This window comes from Bufo bufo, chromosome 5 (assembly GCF_905171765.1).
Source record: "Bufo bufo chromosome 5, aBufBuf1.1, whole genome shotgun sequence".
Lineage (NCBI taxonomy): Eukaryota > Metazoa > Chordata > Amphibia > Anura > Bufonidae > Bufo > Bufo bufo.
This window is the reverse complement of record NC_053393.1, coordinates 408,118,421-408,139,101: the sequence shown is the minus strand read 5'-3', so window position 1 is coordinate 408,139,101 and position 20,681 is coordinate 408,118,421. Positions and strand designations below refer to the sequence as shown.

The 20,681-nt window shown below is 41.6% G+C and overlaps 1 protein-coding gene across 2 annotated transcripts in view; it reads left to right on the top strand.

Annotated features, from left to right (window-relative positions):
- The window catches only part of ZNF385D (zinc finger protein 385D), a 569,376-nt gene that overhangs the window by 339,545 nt on the left and 209,150 nt on the right, over window positions 1-20,681 (top strand). For both annotated transcript variants that reach the window (XM_040433353.1, XM_040433352.1), the window contains one exon: window positions 7,517-7,679. In XM_040433353.1, coding sequence (XP_040289287.1) covers window positions 7,517-7,679 — 163 coding nt within the window. The remainder of the gene's footprint in view (window positions 1-7,516; window positions 7,680-20,681) is intronic.

The following is a 20,681-nucleotide window of genomic DNA, read 5'->3' as shown; positions in this document are numbered from 1 at the left end:
AAGCGATTTTTCCATGCATATACATGACAGAAAAGAGGGACAAGACCGTGTGCTAACACAATGAGGATGATCTATAAGGTACTTTTGATAGTTTATTAAGTGAAATCCAGGTGAAAGGTTCGCTTTAACGACTATTGTGTGTAACAGCAGCAATATATGTTTGTAGCGCAACCTGCGCTAAATTGGTCAGCCTTAGGCCGAATGCACACGACCGTGGAACACGGCCGTGAGCTGTCCGTGGTAACCTGGCCTGGCATTCTGCTGAGAGCAGGAGCGCACAGCGTCATTGGTTGCTATGACGCTGTGATATTCGTGCCGCTGCTGCAGTACAGTAATACACTCGTATAGATCATACGAGTGTATTACTGTAGTGCAGTGCTCTCAGCAGGATGCCAGGCCGGGTTACCACAGACTGCTCACGGCCGTGTTCCACGGTCGTGTGCATTTGGCCTTAGGGAGAGCTGTGCATAGGAAGGGACAAAATGTAGGGAGTGTTATTGGAAGATTTTTATTAGAAAAACTTTTCAGAGACCCAAAAGTCCATTTAAGGACTATTGTGAGTGACAGCAGGAATATATTTTTTTAGTGCATCCTGCGCTAAATAGTGTCCAATAGGCCGCTGCAGACAGTTAAATTATCCGGGCCAAATCTCTTGTGTAAAGTGTGCGCATCCCTAAAATATTAGGGACATCCAGTGTACTTTTTCAATAGACGGTGTCCACTGCGGACAGTGAGATTAGCTGCACCACATCTCCAGTCTAAAGTGTGCGCATCCAAAAAATATCTGTGACATCCAGTGTACTTTTTCAATAGACGGTGTCCGCTGCGGACAGTGAGATTAGTTGGCCCACATCTCCAGTAGTGTTGAGCGCGAATATTCGAATTACGAATATTTATCAAGAATATCGCAACTTCGAGAATTCGCGAATATTTCGAATATAGTGCTATATTTTTGTTTTTCGAATATTCGTAATTTTTTTTTACAAAAAAAATCTGCACTGTAATGATCGCATAATATGCGAATATTACGCGATCAATAAAGGCGTGGGTCAAATAGGAATATATAGCACTATAGAATATAGTGCTATATATTTGTTTTTTACAATATTTGTAATTTTTTTCCATCTGAAGTCAGGATTCCTCCCTACTTAAGTTGCTTGTGGGCCAATGACTCATTGGCCCACAAGCAAGAAGCAGGGAGGAATCATTTTTTCAGACGGATAAAAATGACGAATATTCTTAAAACGAATATATAGCACTGTATTCAATATAGTGCTATATATTAGTTTTTTTGAATATTCATCATTTTTTTCCATCTGAAGTCATGATTCCTCCCTGCATAAATTGCTTGACAAGCAATTTAAGCAGGGAGGAAACATAACTTCAGATGGAAAAAAATTACTAATATTCTAAAACACGAATATATAGCACTATATTCAATTGTGCTATATATTCCTTTTTGACCCACGCCTGTATAGATCGTGTAATATTCGCATACATTGCCGATTTTTCGAGTAAAAAAAAATGTAGACTAGACTATAACGAATATTTGAATTTGCGAATATTCAAAGAATATTCTACAAAATATTCACGAAATATCGCAAATTTGAATATGACCCCTGCCTCTTATCACTAATCTCCAATGTTAAGTGTGCGCATCCAAAAAATATCTGTGACATCCGGTGTACTTTTTCAATAGATGGTGTCCGCTCTGACAGTGACATTACGAGTGCCACATCTCCAGTGTAACGTATACAGTGTACGTTTTACGTAGACGTTTTGGACAGTGAAATTACCGGTGGTACCTCTCCTGTATAACGTTTCCTCATCCCAAATACCTGTGAAATTCTCTGTAATTTTTTATTAGCCGCTGGTGACAGCATTGACATTATCTGCGGGATATCTTCCACATCCCAAATACATTTAAAAAAAAATGTGCGCATACACTTCCAAATCCTACGCTACTGTATATGTGACATACTTTCAAGCATATATCACATTTAAAATGAAGAAGGCGAGCAGTAAGGGATGGAGAAGTGGCCGTGATGCTGATGGTGCATGTAGAGTCTGTGTCCCTGGGCGCGTTGAAACTGTGCCTGCTGCCAGAGCACAAGAAAAACAGTCAGCCACTATACCTAGCTTCATGTCCCAGTTTGAAGGGCGGTGCAGGACACCACTCTTGAAGTCAGCTCAGTGCGACCAGGTGTTCGGTTGGATTGCAGCAAATAATGCTTCCACCCTGTCTTCCACCAAGTCCTTCAACCCTGTCTTCCACCAAGTCCAGTCTTGATACTCCTTTCTCCCACCATGGAGAGTCTGGCCAAACAAGTGATCCCGCACTCGGATATTCCGAGGACCTCTTTTCCTCTCAATTCCTTGATTTGTCTCTCTCACCAAGTATGCTTGAAAATCTTGTGCCCACAGTCACAAGAAAATGACGGTGGGGAACGGCAATTACTGTTTAAATAGGTGGATGATGATGAGACACAGTTGCCAATAACTCAACAGCATTTACTGTCTCAAGAGGTTGAGACACAGTTGTCAATCACTGAGGTTGTGGTTAGGTCAACAAGTCAGGAGGATGAGCAGAGTGAGGAAGTGGAAGAGGAGGTGGTGGACGATGAAGTCACTGACCCAACCTGGGAAGGTGGAAAGCCGAGCGAGGACAGCAGTACAGAGGGGGAGGGATCTGAAGCACTGCAACAGGCTGGAAGAGGCAGTGGAATAGCAAATGGGAGAAGGCGGGTCACACCAAACAGGCCCGTAACTGTTCCACAGAGCACCCCCTTGCGGAAATCTCTCTTGCCAAGGGGTAGGTGTTCCGCAGTATAGCGCTTTTTTGAGGAAAGTGCGGACGACAAAAGAATAGTAGTTTGCAACCTGTGCCATACAAAAATGAGCACGGGCGTGAACACTAGAAACCTCACCACCACAACATGATCCGCCACAGGGCATCAAAGCACCGTAATAGGTGCGCCGAACGCCTGGGCCCACAATCTGTGTCTGCGAGTCACACCACTGCCTCCTCTTCCCCTGTGTTACATCACACGTGCATTCGGCCAGGGACGCTACATTTCCCTGACGGCACGCTGAGCGAATGTCGGGAGCGAGTCGGGAGCGAGTCGTACCCTGGGATGGCACACTTGCTACTGATGCCAAGGCCCTACATCAATCAGGGTTTCCACCAGCACCTAGGTTAGTGGCTCCAAACCCCACTTCTCCTCCTCTGCCTCCTCCTCCACTTACACCTCCGAATTATCTGTGTGCAGCACCAGTCAGTCATCAGTCGGTAGCTGGAAGCAGTGTAGCACTGCAGTGGGGAAATGTCAACAGGCGGTGCTGAAGCTGATATGCTTAGGGGACAAACAGCACACCACTGAAGAGCTGTGGCAGGGTATAAGGGACCAGACTGAGATGTGGCTCTCGCCACTCAACCTAGAACCAGGCATGGTTGTGTCTGATAATGGCCGTAACTTGGTAGTCGCTTTGGAGCTCGGCAAGCTCAGACACATACCATGCCTAGTCCACGTCTTAAACTTAGTAGTTCAGTGGTTTCTCAAAACCTACCCCAATTTGCCTGAGCTACTGGTGAAGGTGCATGTGTGCACATTTCCACAAGTCATCGACAGCTTCAGCCGGTCTGTCAACGCTGCAGCAGCGCTTGAAATTGCCAGCTCACAGGCTGTTGTGCAACGCGAGCACGCGCTGGAACACCACGTTCCACATGTTGGCCAGGCTTTGTGATCAGCAGAGGGCAGTAGTGGAATAGTGGAATACTATTTATAGGGTCAGCTCACCAGCAGGCACTTGCATATAATGTTTTATAGGGTCAGCTCACCAGCAGGCCCTCCCATATAATGTTTTACAGGGTCAGCTCACCAGCAGGCCTTCACCTACAATGTTTTACAGGGTCAGCTCAGCTGAAGGCCCACGCATATAATTTTTTAGAGGGTCTGCTCACCTGAAGGCCCACGCATATAATTTTTAAGAGGGTCAGCTCACCTGTAGGCCCGCACCTAAAATCTTTTAGAGGGTCAGCTCACCTGCAGGCCCTCACCTAATTATATCTAAAAGGTAATTTGCGCACATCCTGCCTTGCTTGGATGTGGTAGCCATAGCTGTTTCTCAGACTCCCTCTCCGGAATCGAACCATGATTCCCCATTACCCGTGGTCACCATGGTTTGCACTGAAAATAACATCGAAAGTTGATAGAGCAGACATCCGAATGGATCATCGCTGTCACGGGGACGTGCGATCGTCCCCAGGTTATCTAGAGTCAACAAAGCGACAGCAGGCCCTTGCCCATAATGTTTTAGATGGTCAAATCAGCAGGCCCTTGCTCCAAATGTTTTTGAGGGTCACCAGCAGGCCATCAATCATAATTTTTCAAGGTTGTGCATGATGCCCTCCTTTATGTGTAACAAAGGGTGTATTGGAGTGCCGGTTCCTTGCAATTTTTGGCAGCCCTTTCACTTAGTGCATAGGCTTTATGAGTGTAGGAGTCCCACTACATGAACAATTGTACCACAATGTGAATAAGGCCCTCCTTTATGTGATATACAGGTTGTATCGGAATGCCTCTTCCTGGCAGCACTTGCACTTTATATACAAGTAAATATACAGGAAAGAATGTTTCCTAACAATTTTTCCTCTAAAATGTATTTTATCTTCAGTTTGGTGCGTATTATCATGCTGTAAAAGTGGCGTACTATTTGGACAACATCGTTCCCTGGGAGTCTAAGGTGCATCCAGACATCCTCCCCATGCTGTTCCCGAACCATTTTGGTTGTGTTTTCATCAATTTCTGACTTTTTCCTATGAACCAGGAACCCTCCCCTCTTCAGAGCAGGGGGTGCCTGGTTTAATGCTCGGGTTCTCCTATTGACATCCATTATACTCAGGTGATCGGTAGAGCACCCGAGCATCCCGGATTTATCCTGCATTTATCATGTAGACAAAATTAAAGATAACCTGTCACCATGAAATGCAGTGCAATCTGCAGGCAGCATGTTATAGAGCAGGCAAGGCTGAGCAAAATGATAAAGAATGAAAAACTTGTAAGTTATACATTTAAATCTCAGCTGTTTTAATGCATTAGAGTTGTGTAGGTGGTGCCACTCAGTGATGGACAACTAACTCTGCATAACTAAGCACCACCCACATGAATTTATACATTTAAATCTCTGCCATTTATGATTTTGTTGTTCATGGGGAAGGTGTTATCAGTGACTGACAGCTACTGTATCTCTGTTTACACACAGAGAATGTTAGCAATCACTGGTAACACCTCTCCTGTGTACAGCTATCAGTGACTGACAGCTAGCTCTGTATACCCACTTACACAGAGAATGCTATCAATCGCAGGTAACACCTCCCCTGTGTACATATATCAGTGACTGCCAGCTATCTCTGTATACACACTTACACAGAGAATGCCATCAATCATTGGAAACACCTCACCTGTGAACAGTCCTCAGTGACTGACAGCTATTTCTATATACACAACTACAAAGAGAATGCTGTCAATCTCTGATAATTTCTCCTATGGGAACAATGAAGGCAGATATTTAAATGTATAAACTACAAGCTTTTCTAAACCTACAAAACTATATATTAATCTGCTCAGCTCCTCCTGCTCTATAATATGCTTCCTGCAGATTGCATTACATTTTGTGGTGACAGGTCATCTTTAAATCCTTATTCCTTTCTAAGAATTTAGCTCACCAATATAAGAAAATACCTAACTTAGAAAATCAAATGAAATTTGTTCTGAATTTCTCAATAAATTGGATTTGTTGGAATCAGAATTTTTGGATATTAGATTCTGGAGAATACGAGCAAGAAAGAGCTTGTGTCTATTGACTATAACAGGATTCCTTCCAATTGCTACACGCATACAGTAGATTACTGAGAACTTCTGCCTGATTAATGGTTTGTTACTCTCACCTGACCTGACTCTGTGCCTAATCACCATACTGACCCTGAGCTGCCTGCCCTAACCTTTGGACTGTTTCACTAATTTACATAAATTGCCTTTCCTGACCTTGGCTTGTTACTTTTAAAAAATTGGCCTGATCCCTCAGTGTTTTACATCAATGTCTCTGATCCCCGTTCGACAGCTATCAACCACATTGGGACTATTCCAGGAGGTAGCTACCTGGTAGGCCCCCTGCAATGAAGTCCAGATTCAAGTGTAGAGATTAAAGGGTGAATGCTAGGATAACACCCTTAGGATTATCCCAAAGTCAAACTGGTTATTTGACTCAGTGGTTCGACACCCACTCTCCATAAAAAAAAATTGCTGCTCATTTAATCGCTTATCTTGCTTTGTGTAAAAAAAAAATCTTGGGCAAAACATTATTTCAAATTTCCAATACTTGAACCTAATTTGTTTATCAGTTTGTGCAGCTTTAATTTACAAATTGTGCATGATTCCAATTTATGGTATTCTTAAATGTATAATTGATTGCCTATAGATTGTTATATCCTGATTTACATCACTGTGCTGCATAAGGTGATGCACTATTAGCAACATGTCTCTGGTGAAAGTTATTCTACTGTATGTATTTTTTATGAATATTTCTGTTTATATTGGTTCTCTGACATCCTATAGATGGGAACTCTTAGAAGCGACCTGGATTTCCTTTTTGGTATTTGGCATTTCACAATGGACATCAAAATTGAATCCAAATGTAACTATGTTAGACCTGTTTTACATTTGTGGCAGGAGTTCTGGCAGAGAAGAATCTGCTGGAGCCCTCCGGATCTGACACTGTTGGTTGTTACCGGAATGCCCACTATCCCCATTGACTATAATGAGGTCTGGAGGAGATCCGGCCACTAACCAGCAAATATGCCAGGATTTGGCCAGACAAATACGGCTCCACGCAGCAGTATTTGTCTGGTCGAATTCTGGCATATTTGCCAGGTAGCGCTCGGATCTCCGCCTGACCCCATTTATAGTCAGCATTCCGGTAACGCAATGTTGGATCCATAGACCTCAAGCAGGCTCTTCTCTGCCAGAACAGCCTACCAGAACTCTTGCCGCAGATGTAAAACAAGCCTAATATTAACACACAATCAGTCTCTCTGTCATCTACTATAATCATCGATTTCTTACAAATTTACTATGTCAATAGAGATAGAACCACCCTACCTTTTCCCAATACTTAAACAAACTGTCTTATAATAGTATGGCACTAGATTGATACCAACGGGTACCTCACATTTCCTACATCTGAGCTAAAATCCAGCCATTGTATACGAGTCTCATAAATTCTACATTTCAAAGTAATAATTATTTGGTGTGTTTGGCTAAACTACAATAGAAAAACTGATATTTTACTACTTTATCAAAAATGCATAGCAGGTGACAGTACAGCATATTTCTTGATCTACTGCATATATATTGCATGGTACCCTTTATTGAAAGCTTGTCTGTATTTCTAATAATAAAGCATTTGCAAGTTTAGAAATGAGCCTGATTTGCATGGTTCATTTTGTTCTCCTTTGTAGAGCCAGGCTGTGGCCCACTACAAAGGCACTAAACATGCCAAGAAGCTCAAAGCACTGGAAGCCATGAAAATTAAGCAGAAATCTTTTGCTATGAAGGACAACGCAAAGACTATCTTCACTTCCATCCCTACTAATACCATCAATGGCAGCTCTGAGAAAACAGGTTAAGCGATAATCTCTCTTTGATTGTTGACTGTTTCACTATCTGTCTGGTTATGTGTTTGTTGTATTCATTCACATTTCTTTCATTTTCACATATTCTCTGCTGTGTTTGTTTTACCACTTTCATTCGGTGTAATTCTGACTGTCAAAGGAAATATTTCACCAAAAATGTTTAGCAGTTAAAACCAGATCGCAACACATATCCCTTTTTTTAATCAGTTGTATTATTGCTGATTTAAATATTTTGTTTCCTGAATATGATGATGGTGGCCATCTTGCCTGAACTGTTCTTATTTAATTAATAACGCAACCAAATTGTGCATTGATCACTGCCTGGTAAAAGGTTGGTATCGTATTATGCAATAGCAATTATATAGTCTGAGATACCATAAAACATAACATTTATTTCAATCGGTTAAATCCCTCAATATATGCGATAACACCATAACGCTGCGCGATTGGTAACCCAGAGCTAGGGAAGGGGGAGACTAATACTGGGTCTCTGAAAACTAGTCTCACCCTAAACTGGATGTACCTTGGGTGAAAGGCATTACCAAATCACCCAGCTGACTGGTGAGCACCTATAAGACCCCCCCCCCCTGTCCCTGCGCACCAATGGAGACTGCCCAACTTCGTTGTGCTGTGGTAGGGGGCCCTGTCACCAATGTGTTAGTGATAATGGATAGCACTAATGTGTCCTTATATTGCGTCCCAACTCGTTTCATTGGACATGGGTCCAACTCATCAGGGGACTATTCGTCAGTATCTGGAGGTGATGATAGCTTTAAAAATCACCTCTTTCAGCTGATTAACAGTGCATTAAGTAACATGCTGTTTTGCAGTGGTGCTTTCATAAACATGCTACTTATCTTATGCCTCCCATGTCTCGATCCACATGGATGTAGGCTATGTTGTGGCTTGTGGCAGCAACAATGCCACATGTTAAATGGCACCTTTTTAAAGCAAACGCCGAACTTGTCGGCCTGCCCCCTCAGCGTTCAGCTGACTGTAGCATGTGACCGGGTCATGTGACTGACCCGGCAATGCATTGCAGTGACTGCCGTCTCCTCCCCCCAACCATCACATGACCGCCAGGCTCCATGACGCTGCATGACGCTCCATGACGCCCTTGGCAAAACGTGTCACTAACTACCATGGGGGTAACTTCTCAGGCCTCAAAATCATGGGCATTGAATCAGTGCCGTACCCGAGGAGGAGGGGGGACTGGGACAAAAAGATTTTGCAGCGCGAGACATGGTGGATTTTTGAGTTGAGAACTGTCCACCCTGGGGGCTAAATGAGCAGCTATCCTTTGGCTGCTTCATCTAACCTGAGCCATTTAGCACATGGGTCCCCCACTAGGATGAGTAGGACATGACATCCTGTATGTTCTCTATATATGTACATACGGGGGATACTTGGGATCCTGTCACTGTGGCACTGTGGCACCCAGGCTTCCAAGCCTGGATAGCGAGGGTGCCGCATGGATAATTGGTCCTGTTATGGCTGAGTGTCCTCCTTTTTGGATATTTACATATATATACCTACCTAACTGATACGGATGAGATTGACCTCCTTTGCTAATAAGCTATTATTGCAAATATATAGGAAGGTGTGCCTATTGACTTCATGCCGCTTGAAATGCTCTACGGCGCGCTGCATTTATTAACATGGGAGCGCTGCTGTTTCAATTTAAACTTGTGTTATAAACTGTTCACTAGGTATGGGAGGGGAGCGCTGATATCCCGCAGCATTGCTGCCCTCCCATTTCTGAATATCCGTCCTCCTCGATGTAATACAATGAGGGAGGATTATTTCCTCTCTGATACTGCCTCCCCCTATCACATGGTACGCATATCGTGGAGCGTCATGCAGCGTCACGGAGCCTGGCGGTCATGTGATGGCTTGGGGGAGGAGACGGCAGTTACTGCAATGCATTGCCGGGTCAGTCACATGACCCGGTCACATGCTAAAGTCAGCTGACCGCTGAGGGGGAGGGCCAACAAGTTCGGCGTTTGCTTTAAAAAGGTGCCATTTTACATGTGGCATTGTTGCTGCCACAAGCCACAACATAGCCTACATCCGTGTGGATCGAGACATGGGAGGCATAAGATAAGTAGCATGTTTATGAATGCACCACTGCAAAACAGCATGTTACTTAATGCACTGTTAATCAGCTGAAAGAGGTGATTTTTAAAGCTATCATCACCTCCGGATACTGACGAGTAGTCCCCTGATGAGTTGGACCCATGTCCATGAAACGCGTTGGGACGCAATATAAGGACACATTAGTGCTATCCATTATCACTAACACATTGGTGACAGGGCCCCCCACCACAGCACAACAAAGCTGGGCAGTCTCCATTGGTGCGCAGGGACAGGGAGGGTCTTATAGGTGCTCACCAGTCAGCTGGGTGATTTGGTAATGCCTTCCACCCAAGGTACATCCAGTTTAGGGTGAGACTAGTTTTCAGAGACCCAGTATTAGTCTCCCCCTTCCCTAGCTCTGGGTCACCAATCGCACAGCGTTATGGTGTTATCGCATATATTGAGGGATTTAACCGATTGAAATAAATGTTATGTTTTATGGTATCTCAGACTATATAATTGTTACTGAACTGTTCTTAAAAGCATTTAGAAAGCATTAAGAAAATTGTTTTATGGCAGCCCCATGGGCCATAGAGACACCATGGTCAGGAGGGGACCCTATTGACTTCTGTTGGAGAGTTTTCTAGACATGCTCTGTGACCTGTAACAAAGTCATTGTACAAGGAAAAAAGAGGTAAGCTTTGACAATCACTTATGGTGAATAGTGGATCTTGTCTTATCTATACACAGAGGTGTTATCATTATAGGCAGGATTAGAATAGCAAGTAAGCAGGTAACTGCAGTAAAGTGATCTGTACAGTCCAATAAGTGGTGTCTATTATCAGTTTAGTGGCCAATGTGAAAATTGCAGGATTATATGATTTTTGTTTAAATCAAGGGGCAACAGGGGAGTCTATTGAGCGCGGGGCCTCACTGCTCAAGGAGACTGATTCTTGTAATGAATTTGATTCATACAAATCCTTTTGCTCATCACTACCCATGAGATAACAATTTTGGAGCATCTTTTGAGATAACTTTGCATTATATTGTTCCTTTGTTTTTCCTCAAAGAAATGTATGAATAAATTGGCAACTGGGTGTTACCATTCTTCTTGTCCCTACAAGTTCTGATACTGTCAGCACTGATTAGACAAAGCAAACCATATATGGAGTCCCCCCAACTTATTACAATAGTTATGAATAAAAAAAGAATAACACAATGTATAATTATAAGAAAAGATTTTCCAGAATTCTGTACTAAAATAGGCATGTCACAGTGGAAATAAGTCCTCTTTAAATTCTGCCTATAAAAATTAGCATATATAGAGAACCATTAATATCTGTGTGTGGTGGGTAAAGCAGGAATTACAGATTTTCTCTAGCACTTCAACAGCATTAGAACATTTTACATGATAATGTACAATAAAATCATCAAAACCACACACTGTCTCATCATCTCTCTCTATATCATGTTGCCTTCAAATCGGGTAACATAGATGACCTAACAGTTCTAGTGTATTGCATTGATACAAAGGTGTCCTGCAGAAGAATTTTCAGACATGACACTTACTGTACGAGTACTATATATTATATGACAATATTTATCCCTTTGTAACTTCTCCAGATGATCAACAATTCTAAACTTTGTATAAAATTATGCATAAAGTCATCGTTTTATCCAAAGGATTTAAGCAATAATGCATTGCAAGGCACAATTTATGTGGTACACTGTAGCTGCCACTTTTTCTTAAAGGTGTTTTCCAATTAAAAAAATCCCCCCACAATGCATGGGCCCCTCCTATAGATCATAATTACCCCGTTTCCTGGCACCTGATTCACTCCGGAACCCTGCATGGCCACCGCTGCATCTCCCTGCCTCATGGATCAAAACATCCAGTGACGGGCAGTGTAGCCAATAGCAAGCCACGATGGTGACTAGCCTCCCTAGCATCACAGGTGATGTCATGTCTATTGGCTGCTCCCCCTGTCTCCGGATGTTTTGATCCTCTACAGGGAAATGCAGCGGCAGCCATGCAGGGATCTGGAGTGATGTGGGTGCTGCGGACCGGGGTAAGTATGATGTATAGTAGGGGTCCGGGCATTGTAGGGGACATTTTTAGAACTGGATATCCCCTTTAAATTTTACTTTGTACAAAACAGGGAATCGTTACTCAATTATATAGTCCCACATCACACTAATCAGTGCAATGCTCTTCTGTGGGCATCTTTATCTAGGCTTAGGGGAACAATAGAACTTTCATGATTCTGATGTCATGTTCTGATGAAAGTGTTCCTATAAGTGCACATTTACACACATTTTCATAAAAAATCTGAAAGCACACATTGAGTTTTCACTTAACTGTGTATGAGCAGATCTATAGATACCAGGGGCGGATTAATATAGATTAATATACAGTCGTGGCCAAAAGTTTTGAGAATGACACAAATATTAGTTTTCACAAAGTAAGCTGCTAAACTGCTTTTAGATCTTTGTTTCAGTTGTTTCTGTGATGTAGTGAAATATAATTACACGCACTTCATACGTTTCAAATGCTTTAATCGACAATTACATGACATTTATGCAAAGAGTCAGTATTTGCAGTGTTGGCCCTTCTTTTTCAGGACCTCTGCAATTCCACTGGGCATGCTCTCAATCAACTTCTGGGCCAATTCTTGACTGATAGCAACCCATTCTTTCATAATCACTTCTTGGAGTTTGTCAGAATTAGTGGGTTTCTGTTTGTCCACCCGCCTCTTGAGGATTGACCACAAGTTCTCAATGGGATTAAGATCTAGGGAGTTTCCAATCCATGGACCCAAAATATCAATGTTTTGGTCCCCGAGCCACTTAGTTATCACTTTTGGCTTATGGCACGGTGCTCCATCGTGCTGGAAAATGCATTGTTCTTCACCAAACTGTTGTTGGATTGTTGGAAGAAGTTGCTGTTGGAGGGATTTGGTACCATTCTTTATTCATGGCTGTGTTTTGGGGCAAAATTGTGAGTGAGCCCACTCCCTTGGATAAGAAGCAACCCCACACATGAATGGTCTCAGGATGCTTTACTGTTGGCATGACACAGGACTGATGGTACCGCTCACCTTTTCTTCTCCGGACAAGCCTTTTTCCAGATGCCCCAAACAATCGGAAAGAGGCTTCATCGGAGAATATGACTTTGCCCCAGTCCTCAGCAGTCCATTCTCCATACTTTCTGCAGAAGATCAATCTGTCCCTGATGTTTTTTTTGGAGAGAAGTGGCTTCTTTGCTGCCCTTCTTGACACCAGGCCATCTTCCAAAAGTCTTCGCCTCACTGTGCGTGCAGATGTGCTCACACCTGCCTGCTGCCATTCCTGAGCAAGCTCTGCACTGGTGGCACTCCGATCCCGCAGCTGAATCCTCTTTAGGAGGCAATCCTGGCACTTGCTGGACTTTCTTGGACGCCCTGAAGCCTTCTTAACCACTTGCCATCTGGGCCATTTGCCCCCTTCCTGAACAGGCCTAATTTTGCAAAACTGACATATCTCACTTTATGTGGTAATAACTTTGAAACGCCTTTATTTATCCAAGTCATTCAGAGATTGTTTTCTCGTGACACATTGTACTTCATGATAGTCATAAATTTGAGTCAAAATATTTTACCTTTATTTATGAAAAAAAAAAAAATTTACCCAAAAATTAGAAAAATTCGCAATTTTTTAAATTTCAATTTCTCTGCTTTTAAAACAGAAAGTGATACCTCATAAAATATTTATTATTTAACATTCCCCATATGTTTACTTTATGTTGGCATCATTTTGGAAATGTCATTTTATTTTTTTAGGACGTTAGAAGGCTTAGAAGTTTAGAAGCAGTTCTTCAAATTTTTAAGAAAATTGCCAAAACCCACTTTTTAAGGACCAGTTCAGGTCTGAAGTCACTTTGTGGGGCCTACATAGTGGATACCCCCATAAATGACCCCATTGTAGAAACTACACCCCTCAAGGTATTCAAAACCGATTTTACAAACTTTGTTAACCCTTTAGGCGTTCCACAAGAATTAAAGGAAAATGGAGATCAAATTTTTAAATTCCACTTTTTTGGCAGATTTTCAATTTTAATCAATTTTTTTCTTTAACACATCGATGGTTAACAGCCAAACAAAACTCAATATTTATTATCCAGATTCTGCGGTTTACAGAAACACCCCACATGTGGTCATAAACTGCTGTATGGGCACACGGCAGGGTGCAGAAGAAAAGGAACTCCACATGGTTTTTAGATGCCATGTCCTATTTGAAGCCCCCTGATGCACCCTTACAGTAGAAACTCCCAAGAAGTGACCCCATTTTAAAACTAGGGGATAAGGTGCCAGTTTTATTGGTACTATTTTTGGGTACATATGATTTTTTGATCATTCATTATAACACTTTATGGGGCAAGGTGACCAAAAAATTGGTTGTTTTAGCACAGTTTCTATTTATTTATTTTTACAGCGTTCACCTGAGGGGTTCAGTCTAGTGACATTTTTATAGAGCAGATTGTTACGGACGTGGCGATACCTAATATGTATACTTTTTCTCATTTATTAAAGTTTTACACAATAATAGCATTTTTGAAACAAAAAAATTATGTTTTAATGTGTCCATGTTCTGAGAGCTATAGTTTTTTTTATATTTTGAGAGATTTTCTTATGTAGGGGCTCATTTTTTGCGGGATGAGGTGACGGTTTTATTGGTACTATTTTGTAGGACATACGCGTTTTTAATCACTTAGTGTTGCACCTTTTGTGATGCAAGGTGACAAAAATTGCTTGTTTTGACACAGTTTTTTTTTTTTTTTTTTTACGGTGTTCACCCGAGGGGTTAGGTCATGTGATATTTTTATATAGCTGTTTTTTACGGACGCGGCAATACCAAATATGTCTATTTTATTTTATTTTTTCTATTTTTAATTTTTATTTTTTTATTCCTTACTTGGGAACTTTTTTTTTTTTTACATGTGAAACTTTTTTTATTTTATTTTTTCAACCCTTTATTTTTTTTATTTTATTTTACACTTTTCGTCCCCCATAAGGTCATACAAGACCTCTGGGGGACATTTGCATTTTTTTTTTTTTTCACTGTTGATTTCTCCTGTAACTGGGGCTGACATAGTAGCCCCAGTTACAGGACAAATACACCCCTATAGAGGCTGTACAGCAGCAATCCTGCGCTGTACAGCCTCAGAGCAGGGCTGATCGAGGTCTCTGAGAGACCTCACACAGCTCCTGCACACTCCGGTCACGGCGGTCACATGACCGCCGGGCCGGAACAGGAAGCGCACAGCGCTTCCTTCTCTGCAGACACAGCGCTCGGTGAGCGCTGTGTCTGCAGCGATCTAGAAGGCAGGGGCACCTGGGCACTGTCCCTGCCTTGTCTTAGGGTTGCCCTGCTGTCACTGACAGCGGGCAACCCGATCAGCAGCTGCACGATTAGCGTGCAGCTGCACTTTCTGAAAAGACGTTCTGGAACGTCCGTTCAGAAATAGACGTCCACCCATAGGACGTTTATATCCTATGGGCGGACGTAAAGCGGTTAACAAGAATTGAACCTCTTTCCTTGAAGTTCTTGATGATCCTATAAATTGTTGATTGAGGTGCAATCTTAGTAGCCACAATATCCTTGCCTGTGAAGCCATTTTTATGCAACACAATGATGGCTGCACGTGTTTCTTTGCAGGTCACCATGGTTAACAATGGAAGAACAATGATTTCAAGCATCACCCTCCTTTTAACATGTCAAGTCTGCCATTTTAACCCAATCAGCCTGACATAATGATCTCCAGCCTTGTGCTCGTCAACATTCTCACCTGAGTTAACAAGACGATTACTGAAATGATCTCAGCAGGTCCTTTAAGGACTGCAATGAAATGCAGTGGAAAGTTTTTTTTGGGATTAAGTTAATTTTCATGGCAAAGAAGGACTATGCAATTCATCTGATCACTCTTCATAACATTCTGGAGTATATGCAAATTGCTATTATAAAAACTTAAGCAGCAACTTTTCCAATTTCCAATATTTATGTAATTCTCAAAACTTTTGGCCACGACTGTAGATACCAGGGGTGGATTGAGTGATCAAGGGTAGAATAAAGAGTGGAAACAGGGCGGCACTACCAGACAAGCAAACTATATATTTCCCAGCGGACGGTATGGCATCCGGCCAAACAGCCTCTAAAGTTAAAGGCAAAATCTTGCTGTAGTGATCAGCATACAAAACACAAGTCCATAAGATGCAAATAATAGACAAATTAAGATGCAGCACTCACCAGATTGCGAAAATGATGTGCAGGCTTTATTCCTGGTTTCAAAGCAAACAGACAGGCAGGGGAGCGGAACGAGACATTCACAGAGGTGCATCATAGGCCTGGGGCTCTTTACCCATCTTAGGCCTCCTCCCTCCATTTGCCACCTTTCGCATACCACTCCATATTTTTTCTGGTAAATATGAAAGAAAACTAGACCACATATACTGTATAGTATAACACTCCCATTCCCTCATAGTGTACAATGCTTTACAGTATGCAGTATACAGTAAAACACCCCACAGTATACAGTGATGTCATGTTTATCGGTCATATGGCCCTGGAACAGCTCAGTCCCATTCAAGTGAATGGAGCTGAGCTGCGATACTAAGCACAGGCACAGTCACTATACAATGTATGGCACTGTTTTGTAAGCTGTGGGGAGGCCATGGTCTACTCAAACAGCTGATGAGCAAGGTTCTGGGAGTCAGACCTTCACCAATCATATTAGTAATCTATCCTGAGGGTAGCCATCAATATCAAAATCCTGAAAGAACCCGGTTAAGTAATGTAAAAGTCAACATGGAACTGGGACGAGACATTCCTTTGAGGACATCATAGAGGGGCGAGCACGCCGTGCACTCAGCAGCAACCTTATTTGAGTGGATGGTTCAATTCCTTCAAGTCCCTACCTCCTCACTCTCCTCTGTCTTGGGGACTGACTTGTTATTACCGAAGCACTAACATAGGGCTTAGAAGTGAAAATATGAAAATATTAATAAGTAATGGTGCAGCAGCCGGTAGCAAACTACTCTTTGTTAGGCATACTCAGCTTTCCTGGATTCCTTTTGTCTCATCCAGCTTTCCCTAAATAAAATATATGCTTCCTCGAGCCTACTATATATATATATATATATATATATATATATATATATATATATACAGTTGCAAGAAAAAGTATGTGAACCCTTTGGAATGATAGGGATTTCTGCACAAATTGGTCATAAAATGTGATCTGATCTTCATCTAAGTCACAACAATAGACAATCACAGTCTGCTTAAACTAATAACACACAAAGAATTAAATGTTACCATGTTTTTATTGAACACACTATGTAAAGATTCACAGTGCAGGTGGAAAAAGTATGTGAACCCTTGGATTTAATAACTGGTTGAACCTCCTTTGGCAGCAATAACTGCAACCAAACGTTTCCTGTAGTTGCAGATCAGACGTGCACAACGGTCAGGAGTAATTCTTGACCATTCTTCTTTACAGAACTGTTTCAGTTCAGCAATATTCTTGGGATGTCTGGTGTGAATCGCTTTCTTGAGGTCATGACACAGCATCTCAATCGGGTTGAGGTCAGGACTCTGATTGGGCCACTCCAGAAGGCGTATTTTCTTCTGTTTAAGTCATTCTGTTGTTGATTTACTTCTATACTTTGGGTCGTTGTCCTGTTGCAACACCCATCTTCTGTTGAGCTTCAGCTGGTGGACAGATGGCCTTAAGTTCTCCGGCAAAATGTCTTGATAAACTTGGGAATAAATTTTTCCTTCGATGATAGCAATCCGTCCAGGCCCTGACGCAGCAAAGCAGCCCCAAACCATGATGCCCCCACCACCATACTTCACAGTTGGGATGAGGTTTTGATGTTGGTGTGCTGTGCCTCATTTTCTCCACACATAGTGTTGTGTGTTTGTTCCAAACAACTCAACTTTGGTTTCATCTGTCCACAGGATATTTTGCCAGTACTGCTGTGGAACATCCAGGTGCTCTTGTGCAAACTGTAAACATGCAGCAATGTTTTTTTTTGGACAGCAGTGGCTTCCTCTGTGGTATCCTTCCATTAAATCCATACTTGTTTAGTGTTTTACATATCGTAGCTTCGCTAACAGGGATGTTAGCATATGCCAGAGACTTCTGTAAGTCTTTAGCTGACACTCTAGGATTCTTCTTCACCTCATTGAGCAGTCTGCTCTGTGCTCTTGCAGTCATCTTTACAGGACGGCCACTCCTATGGAGAGCAGCAACAGTGCTGAACTTTCTCCATTTATAGACAATTTGTCTTACCGTGGACTGATGAACAGCAAAGCTTTATTCAAGTCAACAATTCTTAATCGTAGGTCTTCTGAGAGCTCTTTTGTGAAAGGCATCATTCACATCAGGCAATGCTTCTTGTGGAAATCAAACCCAGAACTGGTGTGTGTTTGTTCACATTTTATGACCAATTTGTGCAGAAATCCATATCATTCCAAAGGGTTCACATACTTTTTCTTGCAACTGTATATATATATATATGTAAATATATATATATATATATATATTTTTATATATATATATTTTAAATCACTACTTTTTGAAATCCCTCCGGAACTCAGGCATGCTGCTGCTGCTTTGTGGCTGTGGTGTGCTTAATGTACTTTTCTCCACAATAATAGATGACATAAGACTATGTAAATAGAGTAACCCATGCAGCAAATAGTATCTATTTCTAATTGTTTACAGATGCTTGTGCCCTAGTATGAGGGCTCAGGGACCTCACTGTCCTAGAACAAGTACTGTCATTTCTAAAACCAGCATATATAGTTCTTCATTATCTGCCTGCAGACAGTCATGTTTCAAAATATAAGAATCTTCCTAATGCAGGGAGAGACAGTTCTTCGTCTCTACATGGGCAATGATTAAAGTAATATCAGCAATAATGGAATTTACGGAGGGATTTACAATAGCGTAAACCTCTCTGAACATGCTACTTGCACAGTAATTTGCTGTTGCCATGGTAACCTTGCCATTTAGAAACAATTCCCTTTTTGCCCGCTTACCTGTCAAAATGTAAATACTGCAAACTAAAATGACTTAGATGCAGGTTACTCTTCCAGTATCTAGGTCTGATAATTGATGACTCCCTCCCCTGACATATTTTGTATATATCAAGGTCTACTATTCATAAGGTTTTATAGCTGTGGGCTATGACTGCAAATCAACAGGGTCACACTCAACACTTTTTATTTATGATTTTAAGTCTGTTGATAGGATTGACTATTTGGTAAATTTATGTGAAGTCAAAATAGGTTGTTTTATTTGAAAATATATTTCCCTGCCGTTCATATAGCACTAACGAATTCTGTAATGAGTGATATTTTCCTATGTCTTGAAGATAATGTTATGATTCTGGCACAGTTTGAAACCTTGGAATGTCAGCTTTCAAACAGTCCAAAGCCCATATTTCTATCCCCTACCTATCTAGAGATATGAGCAGCTATAGCAGTCCCCTCTTTCCCTTCAGTCTGAAGGAGCAGGGGGAGTTGCAGAGCTGAGGAGCTTTCCTGCAGGAGTAATGAGAAAATAATGAAAAATATATAGAAATTTGGAATTTTACTGGTCCTTAAAGGGAATGTGTCAACAGAAAATTACCTACTGCCTAAATCATGTTTAACATATTTTTTAAGAATTTGTGGTTATTTTTAATTTTTAATATCAACATCTATATTTAAACAAAAACTATAAAATCCTGCAGTTTTCCCACAGGTCACTAAGCCAAATAATTGCCACCACTACTATACTACTGTACAGTTCATTTTACTGCAGTTACCTGCTTATCTATACACAGAGGTGATATCATAGGCATAATTAGAATGACAGATAAGACAGGATCCACCATTCACAATAGGTGATTGTCAAAGCTTATCCATTTTTCCTTGTACAATGACCCCTGCACAGGTCGCAGAGCATGCCTAGAAAACTCTCCCATAGAGGCCAATGAGGACTCCTTCTGACCATTGTGTCTATGGCGCATGGGGCTGCTTTAAAGCAAATTTTTAATGCTGTGTAAATGCTGTTAAGAACAGCTCAGGCAAGATGGCCGACCCCATAATCATGTTCAGAAAATAGAATAAATACATCTGCAATCAGAAATTAAAAACGGATTTGAAAAAAAGAGATGTGTTAATATCTGGTTTTAACTGGAAGAAAACATTTTGGTGACACATTTATTTTAAGGCTAAAATTAATTATGTCACTAAGGGGTTAAAAATGCAATTGTGCTCCCTGAGTTGTGTGCCAACAAGATTTACTTCAGACACATTAAAAATCTACACTAAAAAGTGATATTTTTGGGAGGGTTTTTCCAATTGTAATGTGACTGATAGGAGGTTAATGCGAATCACACACACAGGTACATGAATATGCATTAAGGGGTTAAACAGTAATGTATTTTACATGCAAGCATAAGCTACAATGGACCCTTTCAGAAATTGGAGACCTGGTATTGGCAATGTCAACATAGGAGCCTGGAACCATACATGCTTATAGGACACAAAAAGGTCAGCAATCACGTGATTTCTGCCAGTGACCACTTCTTAGGACTGTTTCTGCCCTCCTCCACTATGGCGTAGGTGTTGAACAGTAATCAATGTGTTGTGTGCAGCTTACAGTCAGCATAATACCCTCTATCTGAGCCTGCACCGAATTTGTCTATAGTGGAGGAAGGCATGAACAATCTGAGGAAGTGGTCACATGATTTGCCTTCAAAAGCCTAGGAATATTGCCCATACAGGGCAGCCGGAGCCTCCAACTTCAAGGATGGGTTGCAGTATACAATAGTTTATGCTTGCATATAAAATTTCTTACCACTTATGAGCTTCTAAAACTTGTAGG